Source organism: Pempheris klunzingeri, chromosome 21 (assembly GCF_042242105.1).
Source record: "Pempheris klunzingeri isolate RE-2024b chromosome 21, fPemKlu1.hap1, whole genome shotgun sequence".
NCBI classification, from domain to species: Eukaryota; Metazoa; Chordata; class Actinopteri; order Acropomatiformes; family Pempheridae; genus Pempheris; species Pempheris klunzingeri.
This window is the reverse complement of record NC_092032.1, coordinates 13,483,164-13,502,607: the sequence shown is the minus strand read 5'-3', so window position 1 is coordinate 13,502,607 and position 19,444 is coordinate 13,483,164. Positions and strand designations below refer to the sequence as shown.

General features: G+C 42.2%; 1 protein-coding gene across 1 annotated transcript in view; it reads right to left on the bottom strand.

The window, feature by feature from the left end:
• The window catches only part of LOC139221418 (sodium/hydrogen exchanger 9-like), a 59,730-nt gene that overhangs the window by 12,895 nt on the left and 27,391 nt on the right, over positions 1–19,444 (bottom strand). The window contains exon 12 of the mRNA XM_070853345.1: positions 18,938–19,091. Coding sequence (XP_070709446.1) covers positions 18,938–19,091 — 154 coding nt within the window. The remainder of the gene's footprint in view (positions 1–18,937; positions 19,092–19,444) is intronic.

Below are 19,444 nucleotides of genomic sequence, written 5' to 3'. Positions count from 1 at the left end.
GCAGTAAAAACGGGAATTAAAAAAAAAAGGTTGAAATTGTGCTGAAATTGCAAAGGAGGGTGAAGAAAGTACTGCTTGAGATAATTCAACGTCTTTCTGGGTGTCTGGGTGTTGTGTTGTGGCTCTGACAGGCTCAAACGGGTTGCAATGCACATGATGCATCACCTTCATCTGGCAGGACACATTCTATGGCAACAGGCTCTGTCAGTGAGCTAAGCTGATAGAAAGAGGAATGGGCAGATAAGGTGTGAGGGAAAGAGCGAGGAAAGGAACACAAGCTGTGGGCAGAGCAGAAAGAAGGGAGGGGGGGGGCAAAAATAAGAGAGCGAGTTCCAGTTTCCTGAGCGTGATGTTGAGTGAGATAGTCTGCGGTGACATGAGAATGACAGAATGAGTTGGTGCTGCTGGTGAGTGCGAGTGGGAGACATAGTGAATTAGGAGGACAGGACAAGACAGCCAGAGCGAGACAGATAGAAGGACATAAAAGAGAATAGAGAAGAGTGGAGGTCTCTCTCAATACCGATGCAAGACAGGGACAAACAGATAACAAGGCGACAGGGATGTTTGTGAGTAGGACGACAGTCTGCTTTGTGTCTAGGGGAAAATATTTTGCTGTCAGCCAGCCTGCTGTCACAGTATCGCATTTTTAAATTGACGTGATCCCTATGCCCTGCTACCCTTATCTTCAACACACTGACATTCAATAAGGACAAGCTAAGTCCAAAGTAATCTAATTACTCTGTGACCGTGACTTTACAGAAATACATCTGCAAATGAGTGAAAGTGGACAGTTGTGGGCACACACTGGGAGAGGGGAAAAAAAAAAAAAAAGTGCAACAGAGGAGTCTGTAAACTTTGCATAAATCTATATCTACTGCAGGAAACAGGGTCCTAGACAACAGCTGAGTCATGAGTCTAGAATAAGCCTCCACAGGAGTATGCAATCCTCCAGTGGCCCAGTTACCTCCCCAAATGAAGCGGAGTTTCCCCATTCTGCAAGGAAATCACACCCCTGCAATAAAGCTAAGTCAGAAAGACATACACAATGAAGTAACTCAATCTCCCACAATCTGCCAAGATTGTAAAATTGAATTGGGGCTGCTATCCTTCCAATCATCTGCTGCCTCAAAAACCAAAGTCTATACTTCCCTCTCTGTTAGTTGGCTCTTTATGCGCTGATACAATCTCAACTGTCTTGTCTTGTGCTGAGCTCCGATGCCAAAATATGTCTGGACACATTCCAGGATGACATAGCGCTCTGCACAGAGCCTGCACCGACGAGTCATCCAGGCTTTTTGGGAACGTTGTTGTTAATCTGAACACAATGTGAGGTTTCTGTATTTGTTTCTGAGTGAAAGCAGCTGATTTTTTACTATATCTTGTCCGATGCATTTATCAGCACAAAAAGGCAGAAATTACACACCATGATGGATGCAGAAAGCACCCACGCGCACCCATAAACACCTCCTTACAAGCCAATATTTCCACTATACCTCTTAGAAAAGAGAAAGCGCGAAATAGCTTGGCCTTGAGCTGCGAGGCAGAGTGTGTGCGTGTGTGCACATGCATGTGTGTGTCTGGAGCGTTGTTATCACACTGGCTGACAGTAGTGGGCTGATAAAACTGCTTGCTGTGCTGCAGGCACGCTGCACACGAGGCCTCAAGAGAAGACATGGCAACATCACAGAAACATCAACTGCTCTGCACATACAGCTCATTTATGATGTTCAGCATTTCGCTACCTTGGGGGCAGTCTATAGGTAGAAGGCAACTGTGTTTACATGCAGGGAAAACATTTTCCTTGCAATTGTTTCCTCGGGAGGAGAAAATCTCCTCTGGATGCGATTAACAGCACTAGTTAATAAACATTCGAATGATTTCCTTCTCGAGATCGAGTACTCAAGGAGCAAATATTCAACAGGCAGCGTAAATTAAGTTACAACACTCCTCCCCTCTGCTGTGCTGGGTCTGTGCTATTTTCTCTACTTGCTGCTCTGAAAAACAGAGAGAGAGACAGACAGGATGAAAGAGAAATAGATGGCACAGAGATATAGAGACAAAGGGAGACAGAGTCTCACACGGACAGTGTTTGCTCTATACTCTCAGTTTGGAAAAGAGGAAAGCTGTAAGTCATCCTTCCAGTTTCCTGTTTGCAAATCCCATTTGGTGGTTGTTTTCACCAGGGATTCACACAGATTCCACATTCGACAGTGCGCACACCCACCCAGCAGATCGCTGAAGCATCGATGTGAACACCATGTACAACACACACATATATATACAGTGGTGGAAAGTAACAAAGAGCATTTACTCAAGTACTGTGCAGTGTGTTTTTTTTTTGTTGAAGTACTTTTACCTTACTTGAGTACTTCCATTGCTGCTACTTTATACTTATATAGTTTATTGGTCCTGCCTATTATACATAGGCAGGACCAAATGATTAATAAAAAAATGTTTGGTCAAATCAATGGTTTGGTTTTCAAAATGACATCCATCATTTATCTGCAGACTATGTTGGGCAACAGTTGGTGCCATAGGCAGCAATGCAAGTGACATCTTTTATCAGCTCCAAAGGAAACATGTCAGTGAGTATAAAGAATGTGTGAGAATGTGCTCTGGCTCAAGTAGCTGTAAAAGAAAAAAACAATAGCACGATGCAGACATCAATGGCTGCAGTGACTCATACGCAGACTGTAAGATCTCATTGTATTGACTGAAAGATTGCAGTAATAAGAAAACCAGCAGTGGAAGAACTTAATAAAAGCTAGAACCATGCATTTGCATAAAGACATGGCCCTCATCCAAACTGTTAGAGGGAGATGGCTTTAAACCTCAGCAGCTTGTCTAAATGACAAAATGTCACTTATTTGTATGATCATAACTGAAATCATAGGCCTGTTCTACTGTTTGCTTTTCAAATATCACTGATTTAACAAACTTTTTGCTGTTGCCTTGTCTATGTTTATGTTAAAAGAGCTGACAATCAAATTCAAGTCATGGCACGTTCCACTTGTAAGCTATTCCTGAATTTATGGTATGTTGTAATAAAACACAAACATTTCACTCAAAACGAGATCTTCAAGTTTCACTGCAGTGAGAAGATCAGAGAAAGTGGAGCAAACATGACTCTCTCTCTCTCTCTCTCCCTCTCTCTCACTCAGATAATGTCAGCTGTGCAGCGTGATAAGCTCTTAACCTCCACCATGTGTGAAACAAGTATTTTAATAGATAATTCAACCGATAACACCTTTAACTACAGGCGAATAATAATTAACATCCCAGAATCTTGTAGTGCATTTAAATCACATTCTCTTTGAATCATATGAATGGAAAATTACATACTGTGCTCTATATTACCATCCCATATATATAGTAGCTATACATTTTAGGTCAGAGTGCCAAGCTTTGCCACAGACATAACTGCATGAGTTGCCATGCATGAGGTGTCCTCCATCTCACAGTGTTATAACTCTGCAGAGGATGAGGAGATAAAACAAAGACAATGTAACGTAAGCTTGGCAACGTCTCCGACTGCAGTATTGAGGTCAATCTCCTGAAACCTAGAGTGAGAATCCCACTCTCTCTGCAGCTTTAACCTAAATTTCACATCACTTGAGCTGGTGTAAAAATAAAATTGGCAGAGTAGCGTGTGTGTGTGTGTGTGTGTGTGTGTGTTTGTACAGGAATGTGTGTGCTATCACATGCATGTGTGTCAGTGATATTAGCCAAAAATTCACGTTGCGTTGCGCTGAGCTGTGCAGAGCATTTACAGATAATGTAATTTGGAAGATATCTCATTTAACCAGGCGAAACTTTTCTGCCATATTGCACGATGAATGACCACCTACTCAACAGATGCCCAAATATTATGCTATCTTTTTTCGTTGTTTAATCTGAGGATAATAATGACCAGAAATAACTCTGCACATTATGTAATGCCAACTTGGAAATTACTGCAAGTTGTGACTTGATGCCCTCTACTCACAAAACCACTAACAGTCATCAGATTGGTATTTCCACTATGTTGAAATACACTTGTGTGATTAAACAATTGTTAATATATTAAATTCTTTCAGTTAAGTAACAGTGCGTTTAATAACTTGGTCAAAAATAAAGGCTATGAAAGGATCCAAATGTAAAATGTATAAGTAAAGTAAAAGTTTAGCTAATCCATTTATTTTTCATGAGCAATGCTAATTCACCAGCAGAAAGGTTGTAAATAAATCAGATTGAGTCATATTCATATTCATTCTGAAGAAGTGCCCCTTCAGTGAATGTATTAAATTATTCATGTGGTAATGTGTGCACTAACTTAAAGAAAAAGTTGGATATTTTGATATATAAGCATTATTCACTTTTTAGCTGCAACCAGCAGCTTTATACCGCGCTCTGTTTGTCGGTTGGTGGGTTGATTGATTGGTTGGTTGGTCGGTCTCTTTGGCAGACACAGTTTTCAACCTAGGAGGCTGACGTTTGCCATTGAGAGTGTGTTTGTGTTCATGCCAACTGGTAAAAAAGGGGTGTAGCAATGGGAGAGGCATATAACTTCTTAACAGACTCACGTAACATGGCCAAACTTTGTAGAAAGACAAACTCATGACCGTTTATAACCGGCAGCTAGATTACCTTAGCATAAAGACTGGAAACACAGTACTTCATTGCTAAACTACTGTATAGCTGTGTCATATCTCTGACTACTGTTTGTGTCGCTCCTACATTTTCCCACTGTGTCAGTTGCAGGAGAGGAAGACATCCCTCCACCATGGAAACTGATAGCCATCAGTGTTTCAAACAGTGTCAGTTTAGCAAGAGAGGAGTGTTTTAGCCTTTCACCCAGCTGGATCCCTGTGGTTAGCCAAGGACAGCTGGGAGCGGAGGAGGCCAATGGAGCCAAAGATATTATTATCACACAGAATTCATTTCCCTTCTCACAACTTTCACCTGGATGTCTCAGCGGTACACAGGGAAATGTCCTATATTTAGTCTAGAGGCCTTAGCAGGATATGGAACATGGCAAGAAATGGCTGGATAATAGTCACTGACCAAGAAGGTGAATTTTAACATCCATATAACAAAGGATTTCATTAGCATAACATTTTCTTTAATACACATTATATTTAGTGATGTTTTTTTATTTTTTGTCGGAACATCATGCTTTATGTAGCCAAATTATTTTGCTCCTATTGGATTTTTTCCAGATGATTCTTTCTTAGATGAAACAATATGAAGTAAATGCTTATCCTTTATAGACATCAGTGCTACTTTATTTCCATGATTGCTCAAAGGAATGCAAGACAAGTTATTTCTTTTGAAGAAAAGAGCTCCTACCACCAGTTTTGGTGGTGCCAATTTACTGCCTTTCAGGACTAATAACTTTTTTTTTTTTAATTACTTTTGACTTATATATTACTTGGCAGATATATTTCTGGCTCCCAAGCTCTGCCCAAGCAAAATATCCACTATTGGCAAGGAAACAAAGCCATGAAATGCAAATATATATTAGCTATTCACATTCTTTCTGTATGCACTGTAATTGGGAAATAATGCAACAATATTTACATTAGAGGAATTAAAGCAAATCTGTGCTGTTTATACCGCCTCACATGTCTGTGCCATCAGCAAGAACTATGAACGGCTGTGTCAAAGTATAAGCTGCACACAAATATGGACATCTATGCCAAAGTCTCTCACAGGCCCAGTCGAGGCTCTGCTGATTCCCTCTAAAACCTCAATCTGTTAATCATTGTTAATGACTAGCAAAGTATTTGATGAAAACACAATAGTGGCCTGTTGCATTCCTGCTTGCTGGTGTGTGTATGTGTGCACAGCGAACTGGGAAATCATAATAACCAGGGCTGCGGTCAGTGAAAACTGCTCAATTTCAAAAAACAAAAGTTTTTGATGAAAATCTCAATAACTGGACTAGTCTGATGGTACTTGCCTGCGGGTCTGTTTTAGCTGCCAGATCGTTCATAATTGTGGCACAGAACAAATCCTTTTTCTACTGCTGTGTCTCTCCATGCTTCGGTGTTCCTTTCCCATCACTGTTGCCAAAACAACCTCAAGGATATGAGATCAAATGTCTCCTTTTGATAACTCCGGTGAAACTCTTTCATGGCTGGCTCTGAGGGTTGTCACAATCGGGCACTGCCATCTTTTTTATTGTGGAGGATTCAGGGCGGTGTCAGCTGGAACCGCCTAAATATGTAAGAGAATCTCAGAGCAAGGACTTAATGGTATGTGGGTTAACATAACGAGGCTGTTGTAACAACAGCAGCCTGTTTCGTGTGTTATATGTGGCACTGGGCTAATGGCTTATTTCTTCCTGCTGCAGAGCTGACTGGGGGGATTTCCTTGTCTTTTTCTGGTAAAATGGACAACACTGACCTGGTTTTGTATTTTTGGACTTCACCTTAGGCTAAATAGAGGCAACTAAATTAAACCCGCACTGGATGGAGAGTTAAAAAAAAAAAAAAGGACACTGTGACCTTTGTGTACTACTTTTTTTAAGTGGAACTGACACAAGTAAGATGGCAAGAGACGGCAGGAGTGGTGAGGAGTAAAGTGTTCTGCTGTGCGTCTGCTGCAATAACAGCCACGTGGTCTGGATGACCGTTAGTGGAATCTGCCTGACAAATCAGATAAAGTGTCAAACCGCTGTCTCACACCCCCCCCCCCCAGGAATGAAACTGCTATACTGTCATGCTTACAGATGCGCGTGTCGCAGCTGCACAAGTGGTCTGTAATAGTTGATTTTGGGTTTGGACAATCAGCCGACTATCCTGCACCTGCTCGCTCATCTGCTGCCTCATCGGCCGTTCACACACCGTACCCGTACACACACCTTCTTCACAATGCTGCTGCTGCTGGGGATATTGTTCTCTATATGTAGGTGCTGATGAAATTTTGAGGGTGAATGGTGAATTATTTAAGAGGGAGGATTATGAAAGCAGCTTCTTGGCGCGTTGCTGGCAGGCATGAATCGATATGAGCCCTCCCCATCACCACCACCACCACCCCCCTTTTTTTTTTCTCCCTGAAACCACAGACCCTCTGAACAGAAGTCCAGACACATGGCCGTGGGACACGCCAGACTGGACAGCCAGATGCATTGTGCCTGCGTGTGTAAGAGGCTTGATGAAATACAGTGCATGAGAAAGCCAGTTAGAAAGAGGATGGGTTTGTGTATCTCTGTGTGTCTGTGTATGTGAGACAGACAGAAGGGCCTAATTCAGACTGACCACATCCACAGGAACAGATGGCCAACTCAAGGCCTGCCAAGTCTATTCTTCTTTTCCTCTGGTCGTGCCTGCAGGCGGGGGTCTACGGTCCCAAGTGACAGGGGTTTGAAAGTAATAGCATGCAAACCTACATTTCTGTGGGTGACGTCTGACCTTTAGCTATGTGCAAGTTACATAACAGCTTTACACAGTTGCCTTCGATGAAGATTTGATTTCATGGACTTGATTTGCGCAGTGCCAATGCTTCGAGGCTTTCAAGACTGAATAAATGACCATCTTCCAGCACTCGCTCTCTCGTTTCACTTGATTGTCTCACAGTGAGTTAGTCTGCATCCATTTTTCTCTCTGTGCCCCTCTTCCAACTCTATTCCCTCTATGTGCGCCATTCTGCTGAACCATTAAATCTGCCTCTCTTTTCTCATCTGTGTATTGGGAGTCCGTGTTTGGCCAACGCTGTTGTTCTGTTTCTGGCCCGTGATTTGAACAAGCAGTTGGGAGCAAACAAGAACCACCTCAGGGGGCTTGGATTTCACGGCACCTACCAAAGAAAAATGGAGGGGTTTCAACCTTGCAGTCCAGGACAGAGCAGATCATCATTCACAAGGAGGACAGGAATCCTAAATGGCTCACAAGGACGACACAGTGTTACGCTGATGAGTATCTCAGTTTGCATGTGCCTCAGCATTGACAGGGAGTGGAGGAAGTCACCAAAAAAAAAAACAATAGATCAGTCACTGAAGGGGGGAATGTGCCCTCTCAAGCTGTTGACCTTAAAGCTTTTTTAACAAACTGGATCTTATTTTTTATTGTTACAGCAAAGTCAAACGGTGAAAACAGTTCTAGGAATACATGAGATGCTCAGACTGGTAAAACTGTCAGTTTGTTTACTAACTAACTTAGTCAAAATTAGTTTTCGTTTTATTTCTCTTTCAATTTTTAGTCAGGCAGCATGGCTCTGTGGGTGGCTATATCGGTCGGTCGGTCAGTCAGTACTAAAATATCTCTGCAACTTTTGAACGGTTTGATGCAAAATTTAGTACACACATTCTTATCCTCCCTTGAATGAATTGTACAAACTTTGTTGATCTCATAATCATCCCAATCAACCATCATAGGTCTTAAGTTATTTATTTGTCCAGTCCTTTGTTTAATGACCAAATACCTGCCAAACCAATGACAGTACCATCAGATTCAGTTTGTATTGAGTGCTAATTAGTAAATGTTAGCGTGCTAACGTGCTAAGTTACGATGGCATATGTGGTAAATATTGCCCTCTAAACATCAGCATGTTGGCATTGTGTTTCTGAGCAAGGTAGCATCCTGATGTTAGCATTCACCACTGTGCCTATACAGCCATACAGGCCTACTAGCATCGCTGTAGTCTTATTAACTTTTTTCACTGCGATGAGATTTTATAAGCAACATTTTGGGCTCACTTCCAAGTAGGTACTTTATTTAGTATAGCTAAATTTGGAGGATACAAGAAGCCCAACCTTTCATGTCTCTTCAGTGTCTCAGAAATAAACTTGGTGAGTTAAATGTTTTCATAACTGGCAAGAATGACGACAACTGTGAGAAACAGAACTCGAAGACTTCTTTTTAAGAGCACAAAAATGAACCTGATGCAATGGATTTTTCAATCTTTTCATCTTTTCAGGCTGTCTCTCCCTCCAATTTTCTGTCTCCATCTTTCCCTCCAATGTTCTGTTAATTCTTCAAGAGGCAGAGGGCTGAAATTATAGAGGGCTAAAAATAATGGCTCTATAAATAAGAGGTGCCCATTGAGAATGATTGAGAGGCGAGGTCGCTAGGCAGCTAGGGATGCAGGGTAAGTTGGATTCATTAGCACTCCCAGCTTCCAAAGACTAGCCCCCACAACTTTCCCACACAAACAGGGCACGGTTTGCTCGTAAACAACACGTGCACACGCCATGATGCAGCGTTGGGATCCAGGGTGTTTCAAGCACACTTTCTATCTCTACCTCCGCATCTCTCTGCAGTGCTGCAAATTTAGCCTCATCAGTACAATTCATCAACCCTCATTACCAATTTCCCGTTCCCTCGGAGGATTCCATGCTGGCCACATTCTTAAAGCATTGTTCATCCACCAGCAGAGTGGAAAAATGTGTGTATGTGCATTTGTGCGTGTTTGCATTTATGCATGTGTGAGAGAGTGTGCAGCAGAGGCACCCTGTGTCTGTTTTATTATTCATACTCATGTGTGGATCCTCTTTCAGCCTACAGACACCTGCCAGAGATACACACAGCACATGCTGATATTCTCACTAGATTTTCTCTTCAACCTTCCTACCTCTCTGGTGCTTCACTGAGACTTTATTTAAACAAAAAAACTCAAAAATACCCCTTAGCAAACCACTTTCTATCTATCTGTAGCCCATTTGCATATAGTGTTCATGCAAAATTCCCTGGCTCTGCATTTAGACCATCTATATGCCCTCATACACCCACACACCCACCCACACACACACACACACACACCCACACACACACACAAGTGGGCACTTTTATTGCCCTGATGCTCTTTTTAAAGGCCCTTCTCCTCCCTCTCCGTATTGACGTCACATCCATTAGGCCGTGCCTCTGGGCCTTTTTAGTGGAGAATGGAGCACCGGGCTGCGATGTACGAGACCCCCGTCCAGAGTCAATCTCCACCTGATAAACTCGCCGTATTGGCTGATCTGACAGACATGGTTACCACAGCAATCTGTTCTGTCTCTCCACTCGCCGCCACGACTATCAATCCACTGTGAGAGGCATTGTGTGTCAGAGGGGAGAGCGGTGCGTTAACAGTAGCACATGCACCCTGTGAGCGCTCAAGCTCTCACCTGTTTATTGTCTGTGCGTACACACACACACACACAGACCTCAACTATCAACACACACAGAAGTGTTGATAGTTGAGCTGAGAGAGGACTATCTGTGTCTGGTGCCACAGAGAGTAACCCTGGCAGGCTAATGAGGAGAGATAACGTTTCACGTCTGATCAGAATCAGAATCAGAATTTACTGGCCTCTCCCATCTTACATCTCTTTCATTATGTTCCCAAAGGCAACATCCTAACTTAGGTTCCTACTTATCTTCGGAACAAGCCTGTTTTCTGACCCTGAATATAGCACTTAAGTCTCAGCAACACCTTTCAACCCTACACTCAGTTGCAATGACTGACCCCTTCATGAATATAGGATGAGTGTGAAGTACACAGGCAACTTCAGCCTTAGCAAAACAAAGTTAGCTACACTTGAGTGGTGACAATGCTGCAGTTCCTGCCACGGATAGAAATGGCAAATGATGGCTTGGGGTCATGTCGATTTGGAGCTGAGAGCCACTGTCAGGGGAGGACAGGCTAAAATTTGATGGCAGAGCCTTTACCCTGACTGAGAAAAGAGCCGTCTGAAATGTTAAAATGAAGCTTGGTTCTTCAACACTCAGGAGACATAATCAATGGTCGGTGCGGCTGGCTGAACTTGCAGGGCTCCGCTGTGACTTCGAGCTGCACATCTAAACCCTGTTGCCAACTGGAGCTGAGCTCAATGTAATGAGAAATGAGACTTAACTTTTAGTACAGTGAGGGAGGGGAAATCACCCAAGGAGGAACAGGGGAAGAGAAAAAGTGAGGAAGAAAAGAAGAGATGAAAAAAAAAAGTACTGGAGGTTGTTTTGATAAATAACAACAACAAAGTGTTCTGGGAACAGTATTACAGCTCCAATCCATCACCGGATCATCAGGCTACATTAATAATGAATGCCTTTTGTAGACATAAGAAGTTCAGATGCATTTTGCTTGACAAATCAGACCAACACAGAGGCTGACAGCAGACACCCCTTGATCAACTCCTGAAAGGACAAAAGAAAAGAATTGATAATTTTAAACATTCAGAAAGCTATTGCAACAAAGATTGCTTTTATATTAGATTAAAGAATATGTTAAAGAAAGAAAGGATGTCATTCTGTGTATAAGTTCCAAAGTCATCCCCCTTGCTGTAGGTTGGTTTTCCAATTCACACCTCTCTCATATTTTCCATTTCCTTTTGTTACAAGGCGATCACTTTGACTCGACAGAGAAAAGAATATACCAATGAAAAAGAACTCGAGATTTAAGTTTTTCTCCTCTCTCTTCCTCCGTCTTATTGTCCCCTTTCCTTATCAGTAGGGGCAAACCTATGCAGGAGCCATTCATCTTTGGAGTCCTTTGAAGTATCTTCCGTCCAATCGCGCTGACATCTTTTTATTATGGGTGGTGTGTATTGGTTTGTGCGCATGAGGGTATGTGGGTGACTTTCCTCTCTCCTTCAGTCTGCTATGCCTGTAATAGGAGGGAGGGGTGTTTGTATGGGGGAAGGGGGCAGTGTATGTGTGCGCGGGTGTGTGTGTGGCCTTATTCTTGTAATACACAGTCCTCACAATTGGTAAAATGTTATCAAAGCTCTACAGGCAGATGGAAGTAAAAAAAAAAAGAGGATAAGAGGTCAGTGGGGCATGAAGGAGAGTGAGTGACATCAGAGACATGGTTTTCCGACCGTCCATCTGTCCACTCAAAACAAACAGGCCAGTCATTAGCCAGGCTCCAGCTGTTGTTTCTTAGCCTCCAAGTTTTGAACACTGCTCACTTATACTGTATGTGCAAGCACACATACACACATTTACATGTGCACAGAGATGCACTACAGCGAAGAGCAAGGCCTCTTTTCTGTCCGGCACTAGTTGCCCTCAGGAACCACTAAGACGTACTTTGAAATGACATCATCTAACAAAACTGCAAAACTTGTGAGCTATTTTCTCATCTCCTTTTGTCTTTCCATCACTCGCGCTCCATTGAGTGTGAAAATAAACAAGACTTAAGAGTCTACAGCCATGTGCCACAGTGGGGCTTTTAGCTAAATGCTAACATCGCTAACATGCTGATATTGAGCAGATAATATTGTCCAGGTTATGCTAAATCTTAGTTTAATCTGTTAACATGCTAACATTTACTAATTAGAACCAAAACCATACGACTAAAGTCAGGGAATTATCAAAGTCTTTATCAATTTTCCTGAAGGAACCTTAAATATCTGTAGCACACTTCATGGCAATCCATCTGGTAGTTATCAAGATATTTCTCTGTGCCAAATGCTGCTGATGCTAGATGACATGTCAGGGGATCAGTAGGCTCATTCACAGAGAGTAGGCTGATGGTATAAGCCTGCCGCTGGTCGACTATTTCAGTAGGAACTCTGTATGTTACCATTTTCAAAGTCCCTGTCGCTACCTTTGCTGTCTAACACAGCCATCATTTGTCAGAGTTCATTTGGCACACCTTTTAACTATGGCAGCCGCATGCGCCAATGACATTGACTTGACCGATGCACCGATCCATTCCACTACACACAAGCTTCTCTGATATTGGTTTAATGATGGCCTACACACTGCTATTAAATTGGTTTCAAGAAGTCCAGTGAGCTCCTCAAGAGCAAAAGTAGAGGCAGGCTTTACCTCTGGGGCACAGATGATCAGTTTGTTTGTCTTTTTTGTCAGTAAAAGTTGTACCACATAGTCTTTCCTGTTTTACATGGCATTTTCTATTGCGATGATTTGGCCACATGTCATCTGCCCCATAGTTTTAAAGATATTTCAGTCTGGACCAAAGTTGTAGACCGACCAAACTGACCAGCTCTACACAGAACACAGTGGCCTTTTCGTGATATTAAGTATGGAAAGCAAGAATGTTGTTCTGTAGTAAATACAGAGCACAGGCAATAAGTCTTTAGATTTTGTAATCGCTACTGTGAATCTACGGCTATGGCAGCCACTAATATATATAAGAGCAAATACCTTAAGTATTAGTCTAAGCTGGGGTGAGAAAAAATAATGACATTCAAACACAAAAGGCTTGAAGAGGACACTACTAGCCAGCGTTCAAAGCCTGTGGGCCCCTGGCTGCTACCTGTGACTAGGTCTCAGATCTCCCCAGGGGTGTCCTGCCACCCCCAGCCCTCATCAAAGCCAAGGAGCCAGGCCGAGACCGAGAGAACCGGCAGTGTGACGTGTGTCTGAGCGCTCATGATACAACACACATATTATTCTTCATGTCTTTGAAACTGTAAGTGTAGCGTCGTGGTGGTGCAAGAAATGGGTGCTTGGCAAAACACTTGAACATGTGAAAAATCCACACCGTAGGGAAAACAACAACTCCACCAGCACCAACTTCAAGAATTTATGGATCAAAAAACCTAAAACCAAAGCTTCATATGTTTCGACACAAAGGCTTTCTTAAAACACGAAGCATTTGGCCCCAAGTGTGAAGCACCGTTTACAACACGCAAATAAACCAAACCTACATCAGTACAGATCATTGTATACAAAGTTATCACATGTATACCAAAGCTTAAATGTAAGATTATTGAAAAGAATCCTATCCCGTATCCCAAATTATAGGTAACAATACAACTATGATTAAATATATATAAGAATATACATATATATACCTGACTCAGCCTTGTGCCACAAAAATCACTATTTTTCATGACATATAAGCATTTAATCTTTTTAGCTTATACATGCCATTCAGCCGGTACAGGTGCAGGCTCATTGAATTTGCATTTGCACTCAAACGATAATAGGCCCCTTCATGATTGTTTTTTCACTTTAGACATTTCTCCTGGATGGGTATAATCTGTTCCAAAGTTTGTTTCACTTCCTTCAGAGTAAAACTGCCACTAACTGATAAGTGTGTGGGTTTGTGCATCGGAAAGCAAACATCCCTGGAGACCGGGCTTGGTCTTAATCAACAAGCTTAACAATGCACAGGGGAAAAAAAAAAGAGAAACAGAGAAAAGAAAAATGACCATCATCAAGTTTCATGGTAAGTTGTGTTTAAATATATCAATAATTACTACCAATTTCACAACACAGGGGAATAGTATTTTCATTTCTGTATGCAGTTTAGTGTAAATAATCACTTTATTTTGCGGCAACATGATGAAACTCAAGTGTGAGCAATAATTATTAGTGTGAATGCTCGGGAGCACCGACCGAACGGCTCATTGACTGCCATGTTAAAATGACCATGTTAAACTTCTTTTACCTGCTAGCAAACACTAGTTTAAGACCATGTAAGCATTTCAGCTGCTGGACCCGCGGTTTTTGGTGCCACGGCCCCAAAGCACCAGGACCTGGACTAACACACAGACACACAGACACACAGACACACAGACACACAGACACACACACTAACGGGTTTCCTCCGGGTGCTCTGGTTTCTCCCACATAGACAATATGAACAATAATTGGAATAAAATACAAATAGATCAATTGTACCTGTATCGTTGTATTTCTGTAGAACATTGTTCATCATCCTTCATGCGCTTGTCTCACTGTTCATATCATAGTGTGATCAAATACTGGTTTTCTATCAAGGGTTGAATTATTGGCTGAAATTGTGAAAACTGAGAAAAAACACTCGAAAAAACAAACAAACTCGAAGCAACAGGAGTGCCAACTGACTGCCTCATTGACTGCTATGTTAACTGAGAGCACAAACTTCAGTGGGGAGGCAGAAACAAACACTTTTCTAACCTGCTCCAGCTCTCTCAATTTAGAAGTTAGAGACATCAAACTACATGTACGTGTTCAGCAGAGTGTCTTCTTTCCACAGGTCCACACATTAAAGCTGTGACAGTTATTGTTTTTAGCTAAAACCTGGATTTTCACAGGTGTGTCACAGCTCTCAATGTAAAGAGCTGTGTGAGCCCAGAGTGACTCAGCAGGCACCATCACCATGGCAACCTGACAGCTGAGTGATACGCCGATGGTGCATTCACAGGCAGTAGGAATTGCCAGCATTCAAATCAGGGAAGCTTAAACCATGAATTACAGTTACAAAAGGCAGCAATGCAGTGTGACGTCAGCTATTCAGCAGGCAGCAGTCACACTGCAATTTCTTCAGGAATTGCAAATTTTCTAGTGTACCTTGAAATTGAGACTGAAGTGAAGAGGAAAAGAGGGAAATTGGCGAGGAGAGGAGAGGCTGACAGTCTGGGCTATAAAAGCACATTTTGTCTAGTGTTCTGAGGTCTGACTGCACAGTGAGCTGACTGAAACCTAAGGCAGTTTTTTTTTACCGTGTAGCTCTCATCTGCTTTGAGCCTTAACCATCCATCAAAAACATGCAGCAGATGAATTTCACATTGCAGTCTGAGGGACGGCTCACTCGCTCAGCACAGCTCACCCCTGTATGGCATGCACATCTGAGTGTGTGTCTGTATAAATGTGTTTGTGTATGTGCATGGCTGGCTGTGACACTCTGGAGATAGCAGAGTGGTGGAACAAATAATGCCATCTTATATTGCCATGATGTGTTTTTCCTTTGAGACTCAATTACAAAAGTTCAGTTTTCTTTCCTTCTTGAATTGTGATGCCTACTGTGTGTTTGGGAACTTTCTTTTCTTGGACTGTTGTGGATTGGTGGGGTACACTGGAAAGAGGTGACAGTGATTAAACCACCATATATGCCACGCTGATAAAAGTTCAGTAGAACAGTCATTTGTCTGTTTGGATGTCAATACATGGACGTCTATCATGCCTACTCAAATTTGTAAAGCCTGATGAATGGCAACATATCCCTCTTCAGTTTTTGAGGTGGAAATCACTGGGAAAAGATGCGTCAGGCTGAAAGAGATAGATTATAATGACACAGGTTCACAGGTTTGGCCAGACATATTCTACATAGATAGAAAATACACACCACTGTAGTACGATAGAAATACAGAAATAAAGTAGGAGCTTTTTCCATGACGTCAGATGTTATTTTCTATGTCAAAGGCAGAGTTAGAGTGTACGTCATACTATAAGTGATTTGGGTGTTACGGAGGTATGTCAAAGAGGTTCCCCAGGTCTTACAGAATATCTGCTCTGAGAAGCCGCTTACTGAGGAGCGCATCATCTCCAATTTGAGGAGGGCCATTATGTCTTGAGGCCACTGACGGGCAGGGCAGCATCCTTCCTTTTGAGCAAGACTGTACGTCTCGTCAAGAGTGAGGCAAAGGCAAAGGCTGTGCAGATGTGTCAGACTGGGATCATCTCCTTTAGAAATGCCACTCAGAGCTAACGGGGGGTCCAGGTCTAGATTCCGGTTTAATGGACAGGGTATGGAAAATGTATCTTCAGAATTTTGGTAAGTGAGGGCACAGCCAGTACAGGTGGATGAAGGTAGCATCATTATTTTTGCATTTGTTCCAAGTGGGGGTGATATCAGGGGAGATGCTAAACAATTTAATCTCGGACATGTACAGGTACTTTTTTCTTTACATTTTGATGCCTGCAGTGATAGGTTTTCTGAGGTAGCTGCAGGGGTAAAAAAAAAAAATATATACCAGAGCGATTTCACATAGAGTACAACTTTCAAAGACTCCTCCACAAAACCATTTCAGAGATGGAATGGAAGTTAAATTTGCTCCAGGTGAAGAGATGTAATGTATTATTCACAGAAATGAAGTCTTTCAAAGTTGTTACTTGTCCCTTCGCTTCATAGAATCGGATGAGAGTGGGGAGATGAAGAGGGAAGTAGAGGTGGGAGTTTGGGAAGTGAGGAAAACAGCGCCATTCTCTGAAACATGACAGCCCTGAAGGTTCGACGCAGTGTACTGTGATGGGCTCCAGAGATGGAATGACTACCCACAAAGGCAGCAGTGTCATGGGGAAAGAAATATGCAGTCAAAAGCAGGTGCATTATTCAGGACAGATATCCACAGCTACATATGTATTCAAGGAGGAGATAAGAGGTAAAACACCAATATAAGCCAAGAAGTTTCCCCACAGTGAATGTGAAGATTTCATACTTATACTAGTCATTTTCTAATAAAAAAAAGCTGTTACATTATGCATTTTCATTATCATTTGAGCAGCACAATCAGGCGCTATGTGCTAATTTAAAGGGGCAGGAATTTTTTCCTCAATCAGCTACTAAGATTTCTGCTTATGTGAGAACATTATTTGCCGATTCTACACGCGAAATGTCGATTTGTGTCTATTTGTGTTTGCTTTGTGCTTCTCTCACTTGTTTCAAGTGGGCTGAGCTCTGCTGGACAAAGGTGATGTCACAAATTTCCACCTACCAATATAGGAATCAGACAGTTGTTGGGTTTTTTCTCATTTTAAAGCTAGATGTAATTCTAAGAATATTTGACACCATATCCAAAGTTATTATTCTAAGCAGTGTATTTTTAAATGTCTTAAACATGTATGGAGGAGAACTCTAACTTTGATGCTGCCTGTTTTGTCAAAAAATATGTATACATTGACACTGTATATATTCATAAATTATTGGCTACTTATCTTTAGTCACCATTTGGGATATTTCTGCCCAATACACCATTTAACCAGCATTTGGAAGTTTCTAAGTGCAATCTGAGAGACTGAATTCTTACACAGTTCAGTCCTTGTGAAGATAGGATCTAGAAACAACAGAGCAAAAACTCCTTAAGCTGCTCAACTGAAACAGAACAAGACAACCGAGTTTGCGGACACAAATCCAGTGCACAGGGGGATTTTACAGAGATATTGGTTCTTTGTCCGGTTCATAAACGCCAGAATTATAATGAAATTAAGCTTATTTGGCTCTAAAAGCTCAAACAAACAACTTGGCAGATTGAATCACCAAAGCCAATCTGCAATTCATTAACAATACAGCAGTTCCAGCTTTTGTTTCACATCATAAATTGCTTCAATGTCGGTGGTCTTTAGCTCTGAGAGAGGACGTTTTGTTCAAAAATGGTCCAGATTGCATATTATTATTTACTCTTAATATACTATTAATACTATATCCATATCTTTTCTTGGGTAAATTCCGTTTTCATTGAACTTTGATTCTTTTTAAAACCACCTTCTTGTGTCCCACCAGTGCTTTTATTTACTTCTTCTATTCTTCTTTCAGAATTGAAGACGTGTGCTTTTTTTTGCACTAGTATTTCTTTCAAGATTTTTTTCTTACAGTTGCATTAGCCTTCACCATCAGACACACACACATCACTGAAAACCACTGGAGAATCAAAAGCACTGCCTCGAAAGACTGTGGGAGTCAATTATACCACTGTGATCCGGGCCATAGATTACACTTTAATAATGTAAGTATCTAATTACTGCCTTGCATCCTTCACGCCTCTTCTGCACTCCTTAATCATTATCGCCCACTGGCCTGGAATCACAGATAGTACGCAGACTTTAAAAGAAAAAACAGCACTCACTATGTCAGTATATAGCTTCTCTTTGTCTTTCTTTTATGTACATATACAGGTTTATGTGTACAGCATTGCAAGTTGTATTTTACTGCTATCTACTCTGTAATATGTTTCCAGGGACCTGTAGACCTGCTTCGCCCTGTGCACCAGCTGTGCAAGCCACTAATAGAGGGCAGAGCCGGAGCAAACACATAGAGCTAAGTGCCTGTGTAAGGCTGAGCAGCAACAGGGGGGGAGGGAAAGGCAGAATTCAAACATGCAGAGAAAAGCTTTACAAAGCGCTGTTGCATATTAAGTGTGCTGAATACTTAATGTGCGAATCTAATTAAACTGCGGCTGTGTGTGTCTGAGAGACAAGAGAGAGCACGAATGGCGGCAAGAGATGGACACGCGAAGAGCCGGGATGATAGGTTTGACTTGCATCACACTGACTGTGTCATTCTGCGAGGTGTTAGCACTAACCCGATGTCCAGACGGCGCAGCATGGGATCGGCAGCTGCACCCAGCACCCAGATGGTGAAGCCAACCAGCAGCAGGGTGGTGGTGAGGATGGTGCGCCTCACTTCTGTGGATGCGTCTCTTGCAGCCAGGCTAAATGCCACAGCCCCTCTCAGACCTGAGAGAAGAGGAGATTTCTGAGCAAACAGCTGGATTATTTCCATCCATCAAACCACCAAGCAACCATCTACCGACCAATTATTTGGAAAGGGCCGGGGAGAGCTATCCAGTTAATAACTCTGCCTGTCTCTGGGTGACAGATTACACCCCGGCTATCACTATCATTGACCAGTAGCTGAACAGCAAGCACCCCTAAAACAAATTTCTAGATTGTTGTACAGTGGTGACATAATACTTAAAGCCAAAACAATTCTCAGCTCAAATCCTTTACTGCCACGAGAAAAGCAGATGGGGGAGGAGGAGGAGGTGGAGGTGGTGGTGGTGGCGGCAATGACGGGGGAGTTTCGAAAA